Raw genomic sequence first — 21,535 nt, 5'->3', positions numbered from 1 at the left:
GACTATACCAGACGTGGCCAATCGTATTTACAGGAGGACAGGCGGGAGCATTGCTGCAAACGTCAGGTGTCAGACCCCCGGCCCCCCTGCCCAGAAGATTCGTTTCACTTAGTGGCAGCCCCCGAAATTTACAATTGCATGAATAGCGCCTGCGTTTAATATTATTAAACTCCTAAGAATCAGCAGCTTCCAGAAACCACCACCTTGTAATTCCAGCTCTAAATGTCCAACGTCAGGCAGCAATTTATTCCTGACCCGGCAATTAGAGACGAAGGCAAGACAGCGGAGTGCACCATCAAGCTGCAGCGTAGTGTATCTATTGTACAGCTAACTGGATGAACTACAAGACCCAGCATGACATTCCAGCCAGAAAATAGAAGGGCAAGGTTAGACGTGCAGTGTCGCAAACTCCAGGAGGTTGTCTATCTGTTTGATAATGGAAGGTCACGTTTCCCCCAGGACAACCACTAACCAGCGAGTAATTAAATATTACCCTCACTGGAGATTCTGCTGTTACTCTTACTATATACCACATTGTTACACCTGGATCTGTGTATGTGGGCGCGCAGAATGCCAAACCATACCCTGGGGATGGGGGCAGAAGACCAGCTGGTGCTGTGTATGTAAGAGAAGCCTTTGTTCTGTCGTTTTAAAGCTTTTAATGATCCCACTATAACCATAAGTATTGCATCTGTAGCTCATATGTGTTAGTGGTGAGGTAAGTGCCATTCAGGGCTGTAGCTGGTATGTGTTAGTGGTGGGGTAAGTACCATCAGCGCTGTAGCTGGTATGTGTTAGTGGTAGGGTAAGTACCATCAGCGCTGTAGCTGGTATGTGTTAGTGGTGAGGTAAGTGCCATTCAGGGCTGTAGCTGGTATGTGTTAGTGGTGGGGTAAGTGCCATCAGCGCAGTAGCTGGTATGTGTTAGTGGTGGGGTAAGTGCCATCAACGCAGTAGCTGGTATGTGTTAGTGGTGAGGTAAGTGCCATTCAGGGCTGTAGCTGGTATGTGTTAGTGGTGGGGTAAGTGCCATCAGCACAGTAGCGGGTATGTGTTAGTGGTGGGGTAACTGCCATCAGCACAGTAGCTGGTATGTGTTAGTGGTGGGGTAAGTGCCATCAGCGCAGTAGCTGGTATGTGTTAGTGGTGGGGTAAGTGCCATCAGCGCAGTAGCTGGTATGTGTTAGTGGTGGGGTAAGTGCCATCAGCACAGTAGCTGGTATGTGTTAGTGGTGGGGTAAGTGCCATCAGCACAGTAGCTGGTATGTGTTAGTGGTGGGGTAAGTGCCATCAGCACAGTAGCTGGTAAGTGTTAGTGGTGGGGTAAGTGCCATCAGCGCTGTAGCGGGTAAGTGTTAGTGGTGGGGTAACTGCCATCAGCACAGTAGCTGGTATGTGTTAGTGGTGGGGTAAGTGCCATCAGCACAGTAGCTGGTATGTGTTAGTGGTGGGGTAAGTGCCATCAGCGCTGTAGCTGGTAAGTGTTAGTGGTGGGGTAACTGCCATCAGCACAGTAGCTGGTATGTGTTAGTGGTGGGGTAAGTGCCATCAGCGCTGTAGCTGGTATGTGTTAGTGGTGGGGTAAGTGCCATCAGCACAGTAGCTGGTATGTGTTAGTGGTGGGGTAAGTGCCATCAGCGCTGTAGCTGGTAAGTGTTAGTGGTGGGGTAAGTGCCATCAGCACAGTAGCGGGTATGTGTTAGTGGTGGGGTAACTGCCATCAGCACAGTAGCTGGTATGTGTTAGTGGTGGGGTAAGTGCCATCAGCACAGTAGCTGGTATGTGTTAGTGGTGGGGTAAGTACCATCAGCACAGTAGCTGGTATGTGTTAGTGGTGGGGTAAGTGCCATCAGCACAGTAGCTGGTATGTGTTAGTGGTGGGGTAACTGCCATCAGCACAGTAGCTGGTATGTGTTAGTGGTGGGGTAAGTGCCATCAGCACAGTAGCTGGTATGTGTTAGTGGTGGGGTAAGTGCCATCAGCGCTGTAGCTGGTAAGTGTTAGTGGTGGGGTAAGTGCCATCAGCGCAGTAGCTGGTATGTGTTAGTGGTGGGGTAAGTGCCATCAGCACAGTAGCTGGTATGTGTTAGTGGTGGGGTAAGTGCCATCAGCACAGTAGCGGGTATGTGTTAGTGGTGGGGTAACTGCCATCAGCACAGTAGCTGGTATGTGTTAGTGGTGGGGTAAGTGCCATCAGCACAGTAGCGGGTATGTGTTAGTGGTGGGGTAACTGCCATCAGCACAGTAGCTGGTATGTGTTAGTGGTGGGGTAAGTGCCATCAGCACAGTAGCGGGTATGTGTTAGTGGTGGGGTAAGTGCCATCAGCGCTGTAGCTGGTAAGTGTTAGTGGTAGGGTAAGTACCATCAGCGCTGTAGCGGGTAAGTGTTAGTGGTGGGGTAAGTGCCATCAGCACAGTAGCTGGTATGTGTTAGTGGTGGGGTAAGTGCCATCAGCACAGTAGCTGGTATGTGTTAGTGGTGGGGTAACTGCCATCAGCACAGTAGCTGGTATGTGTTAGTGGTGGGGTAAGTGCCATCAGCGCAGTAGCTGGTATGTGTTAGTGGTGGGGTAAGTGCCATCAGCGCAGTAGCTGGTATGTGTTAGTGGTGGGGTAAGTGCCATCAGCACAGTAGCTGGTATGTGTTAGTGGTGGGGTAAGTGCCATCAGCACAGTAGCTGGTAAGTGTTAGTGGTGGGGTAAGTGCCATCAGCGCTGTAGCGGGTAAGTGTTAGTGGTGGGGTAACTGCCATCAGCACAGTAGCTGGTATGTGTTAGTGGTGGGGTAAGTGCCATCAGCACAGTAGCTGGTATGTGTTAGTGGTGGGGTAAGTGCCATCAGCGCTGTAGCTGGTAAGTGTTAGTGGTGGGGTAACTGCCATCAGCACAGTAGCTGGTATGTGTTAGTGGTGGGGTAAGTGCCATCAGCACAGTAGCTGGTATGTGTTAGTGGTGGGGTAAGTACCATCAGCACAGTAGCTGGTATGTGTTAGTGGTGGGGTAAGTGCCATCAGCACAGTAGCTGGTATGTGTTAGTGGTGGGGTAAGTGCCATCAGCGCTGTAGCTGGTAAGTGTTAGTGGTGGGGTAAGTGCCATCAGCGCAGTAGCTGGTATGTGTTAGTGGTGGGGTAAGTGCCATCAGCACAGTAGCTGGTATGTGTTAGTGGTGGGGTAAGTGCCATCAGCACAGTAGCGGGTATGTGTTAGTGGTGGGGTAACTGCCATCAGCACAGTAGCTGGTATGTGTTAGTGGTGGGGTAAGTGCCATCAGCACAGTAGCGGGTATGTGTTAGTGGTGGGGTAACTGCCATCAGCACAGTAGCTGGTATGTGTTAGTGGTGGGGTAAGTGCCATCAGCACAGTAGCGGGTATGTGTTAGTGGTGGGGTAAGTGCCATCAGCACAGTAGCTGGTATGTGTTAGTGGTGGGGTAACTGCCATCAGCACAGTAGCTGGTATGTGTTAGTGGTGGGGTAAGTGCCATCAGCGCTGTAGCGGGTAAGTGTTAGTGGTGGGATAAGTGCCATCTGCGCTGTAGGACAATGCTTCAGTCTGCAGTAATATAAAACCACTCCCTATAACCACCATCTATACCCCAGTGTAACTTCTACTCCAGTGTCCCCTAGTGGCTGAAAGAGAAAATAAGATTTTACTTACCGATAATTCTATTTCTCGTAGTCCGTAGTGGATGCTGGGGACTCCGTCAGGACCATGGGGAATAGCGGCTCCGCAGGAGACAGGGCACAAAAGTAAAAGCTTTAGGATCAGGTGGTGTGCACTGGCTCCTCCCCCTATGACCCTCCTCCAAGCCTCAGTTAGGATACTGTGCCCGGACAAGCGTACACAATAAGGAAGGATTTTGAATCCCGGGTAAGACTCATACCAGCCACACCAATCACACCGTACAACTTGTGATCTGAACCCAGTTAACAGCATGATAACAGCGGAGCCTCTGAAAAGATGGCTCACAACAATAATAACCCGATTTTTGTAACAATAACTATGTACAAGTATTGCAGACAATCCGCACTTGGGATGGGCGCCCAGCATCCACTACGGACTACGAGAAATAGAATTATCGGTATGTAAATTCTTATTTTCTCTGACGTCCTAAGTGGATGCTGGGGACTCCGTCAGGACCATGGGGATTATACCAAAGCTCCCAAACGGGCGGGAGAGTGCGGATGACTCTGCAGCACCGAGTGAGAGAACTCCAGGTCCTCCTCAGCCAGGGTGTGCCCCTGACCAAGTAGCAGCTCGGCAAAGTTGTAAAGCCGAGACCCCTCGGGCAGCCGCCCAAGATGAGCCCACCTTCCTTGTGGAATGGGCATTTACATATTTTGGCTGTGGCAGGCCTGCCACAGAATGTGCAAGCTGAATTGTACTACACATCCAACCAGCAATCGTCTGCTTAGAAGCAAGAGCACCCAGTTTGTTGGGTGCATACAGGATAACAGCAAGTCAGTTTTCCTGACTCCAGCCGTCCTGGAAACCTATATTTTCAGGGCCCTGACAACATCTAGCAACTTGGAGTCCTCCAAGTCCCTAGTAGCCGCAGGTACCACAATAAGCTGGTTCAGGTGAAACGCTGACACCACCTTAGGGAGAAACTGGGGACGAGTCCGCAGCTCTGCCCTGTCCGAATGGACAATCAGATATGGGCTTTTGTGAGACAAAGCCGCCAATTCTGACACTCGCCTGGTCGAGGCCAGGGCCAACAGCATGGTCACTTTCCATGTGAGATATTTCAAATCCACAGATTTGAGCGGTTTAAACCAATGTGATTTGAGGAATCCCAGAACTACGTTGAGATCCCACAGTGCCACTGGAGGCACAAAAGGGGGTTGTATATGCAGTACTCCCTTGACAAACTTCTGGACTTCAGGAACTGAAGCCAATTCTTTCTGGAAGAAAATCGACAGGGCCGAAATTTGAACCTTAATGGACCCCAATTTGAGGCCCATAGACACTCCTGTTTGTAGGAAATGCAGGAATCGACCAAGTTGAAATTCCTCCGTGGGGGCCTTCCTGGCCTCACACCATGCAACATATTTTCGCCAAATGCGGTGATAATGTTGTGCGGTCACCTCCTTCCTGGCTCTGACCAGGGTAGGGATGACCTCTTCCGGAATGCCTTTTTCCCTTAGGATCCGGCGTTCAACCGCCATGCCGTCAAACGCAGCCGCGGTAAGTCTTGGAACAGACATGATCCTTGCTGAAGCAAGTCCCTTCTTAGTATCTCTTGAAGTTCCGGGTACCATCTTGGCCAATCCGGAGCCACGAGTATAGTTCTTACTCCTCTCCGTCTTATAATTCTCAGTACCTTGGGTATGAGAGGCAGAGGAGGGAACACATACACCGACTGGTACGCCCACGGTGTTACCAGAGCGTCCCAACTATTGCCTGAGGGTCTCTTGACCTGGCGCAATACCTGTCCAGTTTTTTGTTCAGACGGGACGCCATCATGTCCACCTTTGGTCTTTCCCAACGGTTCACAATCATGTGGAAGACTTCCAGATGAAGTCCCCACTCTCCCGGGTGGAGGTCGTTCCTGCTGAGGAAGTCTGCTTCCCAGTTGTCCACTCCCGGAATGAACACCGCTGACAGTGTTATCACATGATTTTTCGCCCAGCGAAGAATCCTTGCTGCCATTGCCCTCCTGCTTCTTGTGCCGCCCTGTCTGTTTACGTGGGCGACTGCCGTGATGTTGTCCGACTGGATCAGCACCGGTTGACTTTGAAGCAGAGGTCTTCCTAGGCTCAGAGCATTGTAAATTGCCCTTAGCTCCAGTATATTTATGTGGAGAGAAGTCTCCAGACTTGACCACACTCCTTGGAAATTTCTTCCCTGTGTGACTGCTCCCCAGCCTCTCAGGCTGGCATCCGTGGTCACCAGAACCCAGTCCTGAATGCCGAATGTGCTGCCCTCTAGTAGATGAGCACTCTGCAGCCACCACAGAAGAGACACCCTTGTCCTTGGAGACAGGATTATCCGCTGATGCATCTGAAGATGCGATCCGGACCATTCGTCCAGCAGATCCCACTGAAAAATTCTTGCGTGAAATCTGCCGAATGGAATCGCTTCGTAAGAAGCCACCATTTTTCCCAGGACTCTTGTGCATTGATGCACTGACACTTGGCCTGGTTTTAGGAGGTTTCTGACTAGCTCGGATAACTCCCTGGCTTTCTCCTCCGGGAGAAACACCTTTTTCTGGACTGTGTCCAGAATCATCCCTAGGAACAGCAGACGTGTCGTCGGAAACAGCTGCGATTTTGGAATATTTAGAATCCACCCGTGCTGTCGTAGAACTACTTGAGATAGTGCTACTCCGACCTCCAACTGTTCTCTGGACCTTGCCCTTATCAGGAGATCGTCCAAGTAAGGGATAATTAAGACGCCTTTTCTTTGAAGAAGAATCATCATTTCGGCCATTACCTTGGTAAAGACCCGGGGTGCCGTGGACAATCCAAACGGCAGCGTCTGAAACTGATAGTGACAGTTCTGTACCACGAACCTGAGGTACCCTTGGTGAGAAGTGCAAATTGGGACATGGAGGTAAGCATCCTTGATGTCCAGGGACACCATATAGTCCCCTTCTTCCTGGTTCGCTATCACTGCTCTGAGTGACTCCATCTTGATTTGAACCTTTGTATGTAAGTGTTCAAAGATTTCAGATTTAGAATAGGTCTCACCGAGCCGTCTGGCTTCAGTACCACAATATAGTGTGGAATAATACCCCTTTCCTTGTTGTAGGAGGGGTACTTTGATTATCACCTGCTGGGAATACAGCTTGTGAATTGTTTCCAATACTGCCTCCCTGTCGGAGGGAGACGTTGGTAAAGCAGACTGCAGGAACCTGCGAGGGGGAGACGTCTCGAATTTCCAATCTGTACCCCTGGGATACTACTTGTAGGATCCAGGGGTCCACTTGCGAGTGAGCCCACTGCGCGCTGAAACTCTTGAGACGACCCCCCACCGCACCTGAGTCCGCTTGTACGGCCCCAGCGTCATGCTGAGGACTTGGCAGAAGCGGTGGAGGGCTTCTGTTCCTGGGAAGGGGCTGCCTGCTGCAGTCTTCTTCCCTTTCCTCTACCCCTGGGCAGATATGACTGGCCTTTTGCCCGCTTGCCCTTATGGGGACGAAAGGACTGAGGCTGAAAAGACGGTGTCTTTTTCTGCTGAGATGTGACTTGGGGTAAAAAAGGTGGATTTTCCAGCTGTTGCCGTGGCCACCAGGTCCGATGGACCGACCCCAAATAACTCCTCCCCTTTATACAGCAATACTTCCATGTGCCGTTTGGAATCTGCATCACCTGACCACTGTCATGTCCATAAACATCTTCTGGCAGATATGGACATCGCACTTACTCTTGATGCCAGAGTGCAAATATCCCTCTGTGCATCTCGCATATATAGAAATGCATCCTTTAAATGCTCTATAGTCAATAAAATACTGTCCCTGTCAAGGGTATCAATATTTTCAGTCAGGGAATCCGACCAAGCCACCCCAGCGCTGCACATCCAGGCTGAGGCGATCGCTGGTCGCAGTATAACACCAGTATGTGTGTATATACTTTTTAGGATATTTTCCAGCCTCCTATCAGCTGGCTCCTTGAGGGCGGCCGTATCTGGAGACGGTAACGCCACTTGTTTTGATAAGCGTGTGAGCGCCTTATCCACCCTAAGGGGTGTTTCCCAACGCGCCCTAACTTCTGGCGGGAAAGGGTATAACGCCAATAATTTTCTATCGGGGGAAACCCACGCATCATCACACACTTCATTTAATTTATCTGATTCAGGAAAAACTACAGGTAGTTTTTTCACACCCCACATAATACCCTTTTTTGTGGTACTTGTAGTATCAGAAATATGTAACACCTCCTTCATTGCCCTTAACATGTAACGTGTGGCCCTAATGGAAAATACGTTTGTTTCTTCACCGTCGACACTGGAGTCAGTGTCCGTGTCTGTGTCGACCGACTGAGGTAAATGGGCGTTTTAAAGCCCCTGACGGTGTTTGAGACGCCTGGACAGGTACTAATTGGTTTGCCGGCCGTCTCATGTCGTCAACCGACCTTGCAGCGTGTTGACATTATCACGTAATTCCCTAAATAAGCCATCCATTCCGGTTGCGACTCCCTAGAGAGTGACATCACCATTACAGGCAATTGCTCCGCCTCCTCACCAACATCGTCCTCATACATGTCGACACACACGTACCGACACACAGCACACACACAGGGAATGCTCTGATAGAGGACAGGACCCCACTAGCCCTTTGGGGAGACAGAGGGAGAGTTTGCCAGCACACACCAAAACGCTATAATTATACAGGGACAACCTTATATAAGTGTTCACTGTTTTCCCTTATAGCATCTTAATATATAATAATATCGCCAAATAAGTGCCCCCCCTCTCTGTTTTAACCCTGTTTCTGTAGTGCAGTGCAGGGGAGAGCCTGGGAGCCTTCCTAGCAGCGGAGCTGTGTAGGAAAATGGCGCTGTGTGCTGAGGAGAATAGGCCCCGCCCCCTTTTCGGCGGGCTTCTTCTCCCGTTTTTCTGACAACCTGGCAGGGGTTAAATACATCTATATAGCCCCAGAGGCTATATGTGATGTATTTTTAGCCAGCATAGGTACTTTCATTGCTGCCCAGGGCGCCCCCCCCAGCGCCCTGCACCCTCAGTGACCGTTGGTGTGAAGTGTGCTGAGAGCAATGGCGCACAGCTGCCGTGCTGTGCGCTACCTTAAGATGACTGGGAAGTCTTCAGCCGCCGATTTCTGGACCTCTTCTCTCTTCAGCATCTGCAAGGGGGTCGGCGGCGCGGCTCCGGTGACCCATCCAGGCTGTACCTGTGATCGTCCCTCTGGAGCTAGTGTCCAGTAGCCTAAGAAGCCAATCCATCCTGCACGCAGGTGAGTTCACTTCTTCTCCCCTAAGTCCCTCGTTGCAGTGAGCCTGTTGCCAGCAGGACTCACTGAAAATAAAAAACCTAACAAAACTTTTACTCTAAGCAGCTCTTTAGGAGAGCCACCTAGATTGCACCCTTCTCGGCCGGGCACAAAAACCTAACTGAGGCTTGGAGGAGGGTCATAGGGGGAGGAGCCAGTGACACCACCTGATCCTAAAGCTTTTACTTTTGTGCCCTGTCTCCTGCGGAGCCGCTATTCCCCATGGTCCTGACGGAGTCCCCAGCATCCACTTAGGACGTCAGAGAAACCATGATTACTCAACAGGAAAACTGACCCAATAAGCAGGTTACTCATAATACCACATTCTGAACACACATGGATTGCACTCCATAGGACTGAGACACAATAATATATATATATTATACATACGTATTATCTACACTGATAGCCCATAGAATATTTCAGATAATGCCCAGTCGACTGATGAAAGAGCATCCCTACCGCAGAGCCGTTCTCAGGATACTGTATATGTTAGACTGTGTTAGGAGCCTAAGTGGCACTGCATGCCAAAGGCGCCGGTAAACGGGCTTGGTGCAATATGCCAGTTGGGTTAGGTGCACCTGGGATATCTGGGATGCGGTAAAGATGATCAAGATGGCCATAAATTTAGTTCAGTTTCACAAAAGCTACTCTAGTATTTGCAACCCAGACACATGAATTAATCTCCTGCAATCTGCTGATTCCGCTGCAGACATACCCTCACTCACGGTGTCTGGACACTGGCCTGTGGCTTTACTGTACATCAGTCCAAGCCTAATCAACTTGCTGGACTACAACTGATGTGTGACAAATTGCACTGCCCAGTCACTGTGTCACCTCTGATGTCAGGAGAGCCGCACCGCCCAGTCACTGTGTCACCACTGATGTCAGGAGAGCCGCACCGCCCAGTCACTGTGTCACCTCTGATGTCAGGAGAGCCGCACTGCCCAGTCACTGTGTCACCTCTGATGTCAGGAGAGCCGCACCGCCCAGTCACTGTGTCACCTCTGATGTCAGGAGAGCCGCACCGCCCAGTCACTGTGTCAGCTCTAATATCAGGAGAGCCGCACCGCCCAGTCACAACGTCACCTCTAATGTCAGGAGAGCCGCACCGCCCAGTCACAACGTCACCTCTAATGTCAGGAGAGCCGCACCGCCCAGTCACTGTGTCACCTCTGATGTCAGGAAAGCCGCACCGCACAGTCACTGTGTCAACTCTGATGTCAGGAGAGCCGCACCGGCCAGCAGTCACTACGTCACCTCTAATGTCAGGAGAGCCGCACCGCCCAGTCACTGTGTCACCTCTGATGTCAGGAGAGCTGCACCGCCCAGTCACTGTGTCACCTCTGATGTCAGGAGAGCCGCACCGCCCAGTCACTGTGTCACCTCTGATGTCAGGAGAGCCGCACCGCCCAGTCACTCTGATGTCAGGAGAGCCGCACCGCCCAGTCACTGTGTCACCTCTGATGTCAGGAGAGCCGCACCGCCCAGTCACTGTGTCACCTGTGATGTCAGGAGAGCCGCACCGCCCAGTCACTGTGTCACCTCTGATGTCAGGAGAGCCGCACCGCCCAGTCACTGTGTCACCTCTCATGTCAGGAGAGCCGCACCGCCCAGTCACTGTGTCACCTCTGATGTCAGGAGAGCCGCACCGCTCAGTCACTGTGTCACCCCTGATGTCAGGAGAGCCGCCGCACCGCCCAGTCACTGTGTCACCTCTGATGTCAGGAGAGCCGCACTGCCCAGTCACTGTGTCACCTCTGATGTCAGGAGAGCCGCACCGCCCAGTCACTGTGTCACCTCTGATGTCAGGAGAGCCGCACCGCCCAGTCACTGTGTCACCTCTAATGTCATGAGAGCCGCACCGCCCAGTCACTGTGTCACCTCTGATGTCAGGAGAGCCGCACCGCCCAGTCACTGTGTCACCTCTAATGTCATGAGAGCCGCACTGCCCAGTCACTGTGTCACCTCTGATGTCAGGAGAGCCGCACCGCCCAGTCACTGTGTCACCTCTGATGTCAGGAGAGCCGCACCGCCCAGTCACTGTGTCACCTCTGATGTCAGGAGAGCCGCACCGCCCAGTCACTGTGTCACCTCTGATGTCAGGAGAGCCGCACCGCCCAGTCACTGTGTCACCTCTGATGTCAGGAGAGCCGCACCGCCCAGTCACTGTGTCACCTCTGATGTCAGGAGAGCCGCACCGCCCAGTCACTGTGTCACCTCTGATGTCAGGAGAGCCGCACCGCCCAGTCACTGTGTCACCTCAGATGTCAGGAGAGCCGCACCGCCCAGTCACTGTGTCACCTCTGATGTCAGGAGAGCCGCACCGCCCAGTCACTGTGTCACCTCTGATGTCAGGAGAGCCGCACCGCCCAGTCACTGTGTCACCTCTGATGTCAGGAGAGCCGCACCGCCCAGTCTCTGTGTCACCTCTGATATCAGGAGAGCCGCACCGCCCAGTCACTGTGTCACCTCTGATGTCTCTGCCAGTGTAAATCTCAATTTACGATCAGTGTGCTTTGCGTGATGAATGGCGGACTACTCAGACGGTCTCTACGATACACACAGTTATTAGAATCACCTGATGTCAGAGATGATGTGTAAGGGGAAAGTGGCATCACTGGAATGTGATCCTGCTGGTAGGCCATGGTAAGCAGCTAGCTCAGACTTTTAGGGGTACAAATAGGTACCTGTATCTTGAGAAAGAAATGAGTTAAGTGGCTTTACACTGTATATATAAAAAGTAAGTAGTGGCGTTCACCTTTAAAGTAGCGATGAGCAACAGGCGGGCCACAGGCTAGCAGTGACCTCACACATATGTGGCACCCTCTCCAGCGAATGCGGGGGAAGCGGTGTCAGAATGAAGAGCTGACCAGGAAGACTCTTATGTGACCACGCAGGAAAAGAAGGGGAGTGTGCAGATCAGCATCATGTGACCACGCAGGAAGAGAAGGGGAGTGTGCAAATAAGCATCATGTGACCACGCAGGAAGAGAAAGGGAGTGTGCAGATCAGCATCATGTGACTGACACGATACGTGCACTTTATGGTGTAGTGGTAATTAGTAGCTAATTAGTAATCATTGGTAGTGGGGGTGGTTTCTAAGGGACAAGTGAGGAGCTTTGGAGTACGTGTGACATTGGTGGACACATTGGGGCCTTCTGTGGCAAGTGAAGACTTATGGGTAAGAGTGACAGGTGACTGGGATAAAGCTGAATGAGGGGATTTTTGCTTGTAGCATGATATGCCAAGGGGAGAGGGACTGAATCGGTGGAGGTAAGTGTGTGGACAGTTGTACTTCCTTATAGATCACAGGTACATACATAAGTGCTGGGATTACTGCACAAGACAGCAGCATACTCCAGGTATACCATAGGCGCTTTTAAATATTTATATATTAACAATTTCTGCTCTCCACTAAAGATTAGAAAGGAGAAGCACGAGACATGCTCACGCCCCTCTGAAGGGTTTTACAGTATCGGCCTCACCGGCTTTACTCTGCTGACAAGAGTAACGTTGTGACCCCTGTATAGGTCATGACCAGCTAACAAACAGAAAATGCCCATCCCAGGTTAGCCACGTCCATCTACCTAATGTTTCTCCTAGGCCACAAGCCCAAAGCCGATGGAATTCCTATCTCTATTTTCCGCTTTTTTTTTCCAGGCAGGAGAACAGAGAAAAGATTCTTACATAGCGATAACTAATCTCTGACACACCGACGCTAGAGGGAAATGGACAAAAGTATAAGACCACAGGGGAGATTTAACAAAGTTTGGAGAGAGATAATGTATCAACCAATCAGCTCCTATCTGCCGTGATACAGGCTGTTTGAAAATGACAGGAGTTGATTGGTTGGAACGGTATCTCTCTCCAACTTTTGATACATCTCCCCCCCCATGTCGCTGCCTCTGTAATGTGTCTGTCTTACTCTGTAGGATAACAAACCATACCCCTCATCCAAACACTGGGCCTAATTCAGACCTGATCGTCGCTGTGCGTTTTCGCACAGCAGCCGATCAGGTCTGGACGGCGCCGCAGTTTGCCGGCGCATGCCAGACAGCCGTCTCAGCCCTGCGATCGCCTCTGCCTGATTGACAGGCAGAGGCGGTCGCTGGGCGGGAAGAGGCGGGCCGGCGGCGTTTGGCCTGCGTTTAGGGGGCGCGACACGGGCAATGCAGGCGTGCCAGGACCGTGCAGGGGAAGCGGGGGTAGTCGGGCCTGACATATGGGGCCGACTAGCCCTGTGCTGGGCGTCCCCCCGCATGTCTGTGTGACTGATCGTAGATGTGCTACATTTAGCACATCTACGACCAGGTCTGAATTAGGCCCACTGTCTCCTGCTGAAGCCTATTTGTTCACAGAGGGGCTCACTGCAGCAGAGCAATGCTGGTTGTAGGACAGACACAATCAGGCTGATAGGGCGCCCGACACTGCGTAACACAGATATTATATACATAGTTCTACACACACTTGTACACATTGTAACACTGGAGTCAATTATAATACAGTCTTAGGTTTTAAAGTTTAAAAAATACTGAAGAAACTGGTCAATTGTGCTTCAAATTAAAATGCAGCATAATTATGTCGCTGTTCCCCCTAAGCCGGTCACTCTGGAAATGACACTATTAAAAATGGAACACGTTAGTAAACATTCATTGGGCAGGGTTGCACTGAACAGCAGAGTTCTCAACAGATTACACTTAACTCCTTGCTTTCCAGACTGCTCAGCTAAGAAAGACAGCAGAGTCCTTCCACCGCCAATGGAGTCAGCAGAGCAATGCTACAACCCCCCCACCCCCCCTCCCACTAGCAATCAAGGAATCCAGCCTGGACCCCCAAATAAACTTACAGAATGCTCCATCAGCTCAGGAAAAGACCAGCGGGCGCAGTGCATGTCGCAGGACGGCGCTGGGTACATGCTGTCTGCAGGATTACCATACATGACTTAGTGTAGAAGTAGGCAGCATTTTTGGTCATGCAGGGAGACCTCATCTGCGCCAGCATGTGCAGGAACACAGGACGGCGCCGTTGCGGCACCATTGTTCGTGTGGTTATGATCCTCTACCAGTCCTGCATTCCTGTACGGAACACAGGAATAGTGCAATTACTCTTTCACCTTTGTTAATGGCTGGCTGAGCTCCCAGAGAGGAGGAATGCAGCGCCAGCTGATGTGACAAAGGTCGTCAGTGTTTAGGGGTCTGCTGTGTGCGGCTCACGTGAATGTGTTCCGGATTCAGGTATTATCTGGTGTCTGGAAATCTTCTACATCCAATACATTCGTTCCAGGAGATCAGCAACTTCCCTAACGTCACAATATTGTACAGTCTCACTTCCTAATCGCACTCCTTTACCGTGTAGTGCATTTGAGTTGTAACATCTCATCTGTCTAATCACACCGAGGTAGCTTTTACCATTAACATCACAGTCCGTTCTCGTGTTCCAAGTAGCTTTGATCATTCGGACAGTGGCTGGTTCCGCCAGCGAGTAATGGCTGTAACAGGCTCATAGACTGAAGCCTTTGCAATACAGTCGGGACTTAGTGGCCATTGCAGTGCGGTAGGATAAGGGTTCATCCTTCATTCTCTTGCTCCATTCATCCTATCTCTGACCCATCCAATCTGTTCTGATGTTTCACATGTCCCTGAAGGCAAAAGCCCCCCAACTTAGTGTTCTGAAGCACAATGGTATAATCTGGTTAACGCTTTTGATATCGTAGGCTCTGCTGGTTACAAACCAATAAATGGATGAGAGAGACTGGCGTCTGACCCATCCAGTGTCCTGTCATGGTCAATTTGTCTGCCCCTTCTGCTTGGCCAGAGTCTTCTTCAGTTCCCTCAGGTTTTCAGTCAGGACCTCCACCTCATCCAGTCGGCCACTGTGCTTGGCATCAAATATGTATGCCTTGATGTTATCAATCTGCTGTAGAAGTAAATCTTCATCGATCGCGTCCTCCGCATTCGCTCCTGAATCTGGCTCCTCAAACGGGTTCCCTGGACAAGCTTCCTCATCCTCCTCAAAGGGGTTTTTTGATGCCGACGGCTTCCAGTCATTATCTGGTGAGGTTTCAAAGGGATTGGAGTAGGCTGGTGTTGGGCCGACGTTGCCTCCTACTTGCTCCTCTGGCTTTTCCTCGTCCTCTTCATCAAACGGATTATATTCCCTGTTGCCATTCTGCTGAATTGGGTCTGAAAGGGGTGAAGCCGGACCCTCTTCCTCATTCTCAAATGGGTTTAAGAGTACTGCTTTGTTCACGTCAACTTTAGGGAGAACGGGGGAGATGCGCAAAGGGGGAACGGCTGTGGTCTCCAGAGGACCCTGAGACACCGGCAGGGTAAGCTGTAGGGTGAGAACATCCCGTTTCGGGAGCTGGAGATCTAGCGCTGATGTCTGTTTGTCCTGCCATACGGCCAGCTGGCTCTGCTCTCTGAAATCCAAGGAATGAGTTCTGTTGTGCTGGGCCAGCCCTCGTTTCTGCTCCCTGCTCACCTCTCTCTTTCTCAGCACCTCAAGCTGCTCCATCTGCATAGCCTCTTCCTCCGCCAGCTCCTTGGACATCTGAATGGCCGTCTCCACCTGCTGCTGGTCATACTCGTCCTGTAGCTGCCTCAGGTTCTCCTCCAGCATCTGAACCTCATCTACGCGCCCAGCCGCTCGGGCCTGCAGGATGTACGAGGTGATGTTCTCAATCTGCTGCAGAAGAGGGTCGGAGGTCTCTCGATTACGGGGTACACCAGAGGTCGGCAGCCATCCTTCCACCTTCCGGATGCGATGCCTCTGAGGCAGCTCCCCATTCATTGCATCAGAGGCACGAGGCAGGGTGTTTCTACTCCGCTCATCTCTCTTCTTCTGAGCTTCCAGAGCGGCCTGTGAGGAAATAATGGACCACAGTCTTACATAGCATACATAATCAGTCTCCATAAACCATTATCTGAGATGCATTGACATAGGATTTCCACCACGTGCTCACAAGAGATATACAGCGGCCTTTTCTCTAGGTGACAAGAGACGGATGCGGCCACAGGGATCGCTGGTCCCTACAGACACTTGCGGCTGAGCCTATTCTCCTGCTAATATGGCTGTTCCATGGTCTCCAATGATCTCTCAAATTATTTCTATCCATAATTCTGTTCTCGCTTATTCAGGAAGCTGTGAGATTAACACAAATATGGTGGCCAATCCCGGGATCGGCGGGATCCCAGGTTTTAGGGCCGAAAATGGCCGGGATTCAATCCTGGGATTGGAAGCTCCAATCCCAGGGATTGAGGGATCAGCGTTGAGCGTCCACAGGACGCTGGCCGGCATCCTTCTTCCGGCTCCCCGGCGCAGCGCGAGAGGTCACGCTGCACCGTCAGCTGCTGTAGGGAGCCGCCAGGAGAGATCAGAGGTTGTTCCCCAACCGCCCACCTCCAGTATGTGGTGAGCTATGTGTGCGGGGCAGGCGGGTCGGGATGGGGCGAGGGGGCAGCCACATAGCTAAAAGGGAATCCCGGGAATGGCCATTTTTAATCCCAAAACCCGGGATTGAAAAAATGGCCTGGGATTGGCTTCTTTAAGCACAAATTATGAAATCATGGTGGATGTCAATGTGTAATAGTCCTTACTCTCATTTCCCTTCATCAAATCCTTATCAACGGCAAAAAGGACACTGGTATGAAACAAAAAGGTCAAATAGCAAATCATATCATACCAGTTATCCCGCTTGACGTTACAATCTTGGCCATGTTGTTGTTGTCATCATCGTAGAGCGTGTGCCTGGCAGGCTTTACATTCACCACATTACACAAAACATGCCCCAGAGAGATGTCGGGATAAATAGCAAGAATATTCATTTAAAGGGACAATGTCTGACCTGTCGTTCTTTCTGCAGTTTCTGCTCATTCTCCTGCCTGCGCTTCTCTTTCAGCTCCTCGTACTTCTCTTTGGTCGGCAGTGACATCAATCCTAAAAGTTTTTCCTGAAATAGAAGAGGGGCGCAGTGGTCAGCAGGACGGATGATCTCGGCAGGAGACAGCGCAGAAAATGCAGGTATGTTCCCTTCCGCTCTGACTAAGGCGCGTTACCTGCACAAAGAGCGTCGCCGAGTATCGGATCATCTTCTGCAGCTGAAGGTGCTTGGGGTGGGGTTTCGGTTCCTCATTCATTCCCAGGATCAGGATCTTCTTACTGACAGACATGACACAAAGGTTAAAAAAAAATTAAAAAATGATAGCAAATTAAACTAAAATGACATTTAAACCCCCTAAAGTGACAAATATGTTAAAACGTCATAGCCCTCCCCCTCCGTTATAAACAGCAAAGTACAAATCCTTTAGCTGGAAAGCAGGATGGAATTCCAAAAAATTCAGATTGCATATGAAAGTATAGGGGGTCTATTTACTAAGCCTTGAACAGAGATAAAGTGGCGGAGATAAAGTACCAACCAATCATCTCCTAACTGTCATGACACAGGCTGTGTCCCCCTTTCCAGCACTTGATACATAATTATCTCCAGGAATGACCGAGCAACTACCACTGTTTTTCTGCTTGTGTGCGAGAGGCATTGAATGGGAGTAGTATTTGGAAGGCATGCTGTTCCTTGTACTGCCAATGGGAGATCCTGGGTGTGGCTCCTGGGTAAGTTAGCTCTCTGTCTGGATGTGTTTTAGTAATAGCCTTTATCATGAGGCCTACTGTGACAAATTACATGGCCCTATGTGGGCACTGCTATTATGTAGTGTTAGGACTGCTGATATCGGAGAAGCCGTGAAGTGGCTCAGCAGCTAAACATGTGTTTGCAAACATGTGTGACTAATTCTCTGAATTTCTATTACCAGATAGGTTCAGGTATGGTCCCAGGTAATTTTTAGTGTGCTGAAGGGAAATTTAGGGGTGGGATTTGCAACTCCCCCTCCCCCACCCCCCTCTCTGTCTGTTTGTGTTTGAGAAATGGCAGGAGCTGGTTGGCTGGTACTTTATTTCCATCCACTTTATCTCTCTCCAAGGCTTAGTAAATAGACCCCATAGTTCTTTATTCTCAACCAAACTTTGTGACATCATTGGTCAAAGTGACTTTTTTTTTTTCTTACCCATCATACTATACTGTATATTTTGTTACATAGGAAACTGCAAGTCAAAAACGCTTACTTCTGTGACTTAGCGATATGTAATCATTTCAGCTTATTACTTCCCAATCAGGGCCATCAGTTGTACCACTTCGCTCTGAGCAGAATGCGCCCATGATAACCGATGAGGGCTGAATATGTATTTCTGTAAATACAGCCTAAGCGGCTGAGAACAGCTGAGCCACATATTCCTAGTGAATGGATAAGTACAGCTTCAGGCCACAATATGGCGGCCTCCATGTGCAGAGGACAGGTGCTCATCAGTGGAGCTCACTCTTCCCATTACAGCACATCCGCCTGGAACACACGCTCACCTTAAAGCATCTATCAGCTCGTAGAGTCTCTGCACCTCTATTCTCAGGTTGTTGGCATGGTCCAAATTGTAGGTTGTCTCCCCAGCGCTGAGCATTAAAATAAACACAGAACAAGTTGCAGACTCTTTGTCAGATAATTACACCTTGTCGGGACACACGCGGAGAACGGGACAGGGGAAACAACTGTGGGTGGGAGATGTGGGTGTTCAGGACGCCGCCTCATCTCCCACTAGCATCTATTTCATGTACGTTTATTTTCTTAGCTCATCTGCTAATATTTAATTTTTTTGCACTTATTTCTTAAAGCGGTGACCCAAATATAATGTACACTGTCTCATAATCTAGCATATGTTGTGAAATGCAAGGGGTTAACAATGTAATGCATGTCTCCTTTATTTGTTTAGTGGAGCTTCTTCTCCTGGAACCCTCTTATTCTGGAACCCCCTTAGTCTAACCACTGGGCATCCACTAATGAAAGCAGCTGCGACTAATTTATATGGGAACTGCTCCCCAGTGAATTTGTTAAGCATTTAAATTTCCGCATTTCATTCGACTTAAAAGGCCGCAGCAGCAACTACCTGTACTGCACCTTATCACTACAGGGTAACAAGCCAGCGGCATGATACTGGGGGGCATTTATAGAATGCACCAATGTGACCAGCAGTGGGTGACTCACACTATACAGGTAAGGGGAGGGGCCACTGCTGCAGCTTTCTGAAAGCTGATTGGCTCATTACCTCCAACATATTGAGTTCTTATTAACAATCCCTTTGTTACTTCATTGGACTGGCACGGGGCTATGCACTATCCTCAGCTGAGGTCCCTGCAATGTGTGGTATATGGTATGGTGCGGCGATATCCTGATGATTGCACTCACTTGATAGACTGTGCCATCCGGATGTATTCAGGAGCTTTCTCATCCACCTTGTCCATGCAGGCTCGCAGCCGCTGCAATAATCAGACAGGTCAGTGTATTTCATGCCACTACAGCGGCCAGTGCTTCCTCCTCGCACCAGTGGTACAGTAACCAATCAGTGATGATCTATTAACTGCTACAGAAATGTATCATATATTATAACTGAATCTAACGGCCGATTTGCAGCTCTGATTTTGGGGGTCTTATTGGGATAAAGTCTTCAGAACTGTAGCTGGTACTCAAGGTGAGGTCTTATCAGTGCCCTGCAGTGGTAACATATATACCCCCATCTTCCTGCTACTAATACCCCTTCCTTATATAACCAACTGCAGACGTTCCCACCGGAGACTGCGCTGCTTGGTGACCGTCCCAGCATCTGAGAGTACAAGTTCCCTGTCCTGTGCGGTGGGCACATCCTTCTGTGTTCTGCTTCTGACTGTCTCTCCCATGTATTATTTTACATAGTCATGTGCTCAATGTAAGATTACGCCCTATAGTCCATTCCTCTATTTCATCTGACTCATTGTGCATTTGTTTTGCCTCTTGTGGAGCTTTGCATCAGATGCAAAACGACATAAAACCTCTCACAGATCACAAGACGTTATCAACAATGAATGCATTAAGTAAAAAACGGAACCCAGGACCGATCCATGGAATTCTCCGATGGTTGCCAGGGAGCCATTGACTACAACACTCAGGGAGCCACTGACTACAACACTCAGTCTCCCGTCTGTAAACCAAACATTAATCTACTATCTCTACATCAAATCCAGGGATTAAAGTTCATCAGCAGTCTAGCATTTTCTTGATGACCTGACCACTAGGGGGCACTCTTGTGAATGAACAGCTACACATGTACACAGAAACGGGGCTGTTGGTTAAAGTAACTTAAGTTTCTATGTTCTTCTGATCACTCACAGATGGAGTACACGACTACAGAGACAGGATACATAGCAGGACGTACCTGGTAGATCTTGACGATGTCTGGTGTGTGGTCCTTCTCGTCCATCTGCATCTCCCGCTTCAGCAGCGTGTCCTTACAGTGCTGGCAGCAGCGGATCTTATCGTCGTCCCTTTCCTCCAGCACCGAGCTGACACTACTGATGCTGCTGATGCTTCCCCGGCGGGAGGTCTGAGAGCTGGAGCTTGGGGACAGGTTGGGGCTGGCGTGGGCAGAGAGTGAGTGTTTGCTGGCACTAGTTAGCTTATCTGTAGACAGAAAAGAGAGCAATCTAGAGTCTAAATGAAGGCGGCTCCATGTATAGTCCCTGTACAGTCTGCCACTTACATACATGAATGCGGCCATACATCCTGCTGAACCAGTAATTACAGAAGTGCAGCCAATTAAGGGCCGCTGAGACATCCATGGAGCAAGGGACTGAGGGGGCGTGACCAAACCCAGGAGGCATGACCACACCCACTCCAGAAAAAAAACAAAACGTAAAATACTATGGCCCTCATTCCGAGTTGTTCGCTCGCTAGCTGCTTTTAGCAGCCGTGCAAACGCTAAGCCGCCGCCCTCTGGGAGTGTATCTTAGTTTAGCAGAAGTGCGAACGAAAGGATCGCAGAGCGGCAGCAAAATATTATCGAGCAGTTTCTGAGTAGCTGCAGACCTACTCCTACCTTGCGATCACTTCAGACTATTTAGTTCCTGTTTTGACGTCACAAACACGCCCTGAGTTCAGCCAGCCACGCCCGCGTTTTCCCAGGCACGCCTGCGTTTGTATCCGACATGCCTGCGTTTTTCAGCACACTCCCTGAAAACAGTCAGCTACCTCCCAGAAACTCCCCATTCCTGTCAATCACTCAGCGGCCAGCAGTGCGACTGAAAAGCGTCGCTAGACGTCGCGCGTGCGCATTGCGTCCCATACGCATGCGCAGAAGGGCCGCTTTTTGGCCTGATCGCTGCGATGCGAACAACGGCAGCTAGCGATCAACTCGGAATGACCCCCTATGCCCAATGACGTCCTCAGCAAAGAGGGCCATTCATAACGCCCGCAGCAGCTGGCAGAGGTTCGGACAATGCAGAGTCGTTATTCCCCCCCCCCCCCTCCCCTCCCCTCCCCCCTCCCCTCATCCACCACCAACTCCGGCATCTTTGTGGCAATCATTCTCCTGCTGTTGCTGGCGAAATAATTTGTATATCACCATATCTGGAACTATTCTGTCTGGAGCAGCTGAGAGTAAAGTTGGAAGTGATGATATCCAGCAGGATTAACAGAATAACGGCTACAAAGATGACAGGTAGTGTTCA

The 21,535-nt window shown here is 50.3% G+C and overlaps 1 protein-coding gene across 1 annotated transcript in view; it reads right to left on the bottom strand.

Moving 5' to 3' along the window:
* Positions 1-21,535, bottom strand: part of RBSN (rabenosyn, RAB effector) — a 47,837-nt gene that overhangs the window by 1,654 nt on the left and 24,648 nt on the right. The window contains exons 7-12 of the mRNA XM_063941233.1: positions 20,245-20,489; positions 19,242-19,312; positions 18,365-18,451; positions 17,010-17,112; positions 16,799-16,903; positions 13,799-15,813 (exon numbers count right to left, since the gene is read on the bottom strand). Coding sequence (XP_063797303.1) covers positions 14,737-15,813; positions 16,799-16,903; positions 17,010-17,112; positions 18,365-18,451; positions 19,242-19,312; positions 20,245-20,489 — 1,688 coding nt within the window. The 3' untranslated portion in view covers positions 13,799-14,736. The remainder of the gene's footprint in view (positions 1-13,798; positions 15,814-16,798; positions 16,904-17,009; positions 17,113-18,364; positions 18,452-19,241; positions 19,313-20,244; positions 20,490-21,535) is intronic.

This window comes from Pseudophryne corroboree, chromosome 9 (genome assembly GCF_028390025.1).
Source record: "Pseudophryne corroboree isolate aPseCor3 chromosome 9, aPseCor3.hap2, whole genome shotgun sequence".
NCBI classification, from domain to species: Eukaryota; Metazoa; Chordata; class Amphibia; order Anura; family Myobatrachidae; genus Pseudophryne; species Pseudophryne corroboree.
Note: the sequence above shows the minus strand (reverse complement) of the source record. Positions and strands in the feature narration are given on the sequence as shown.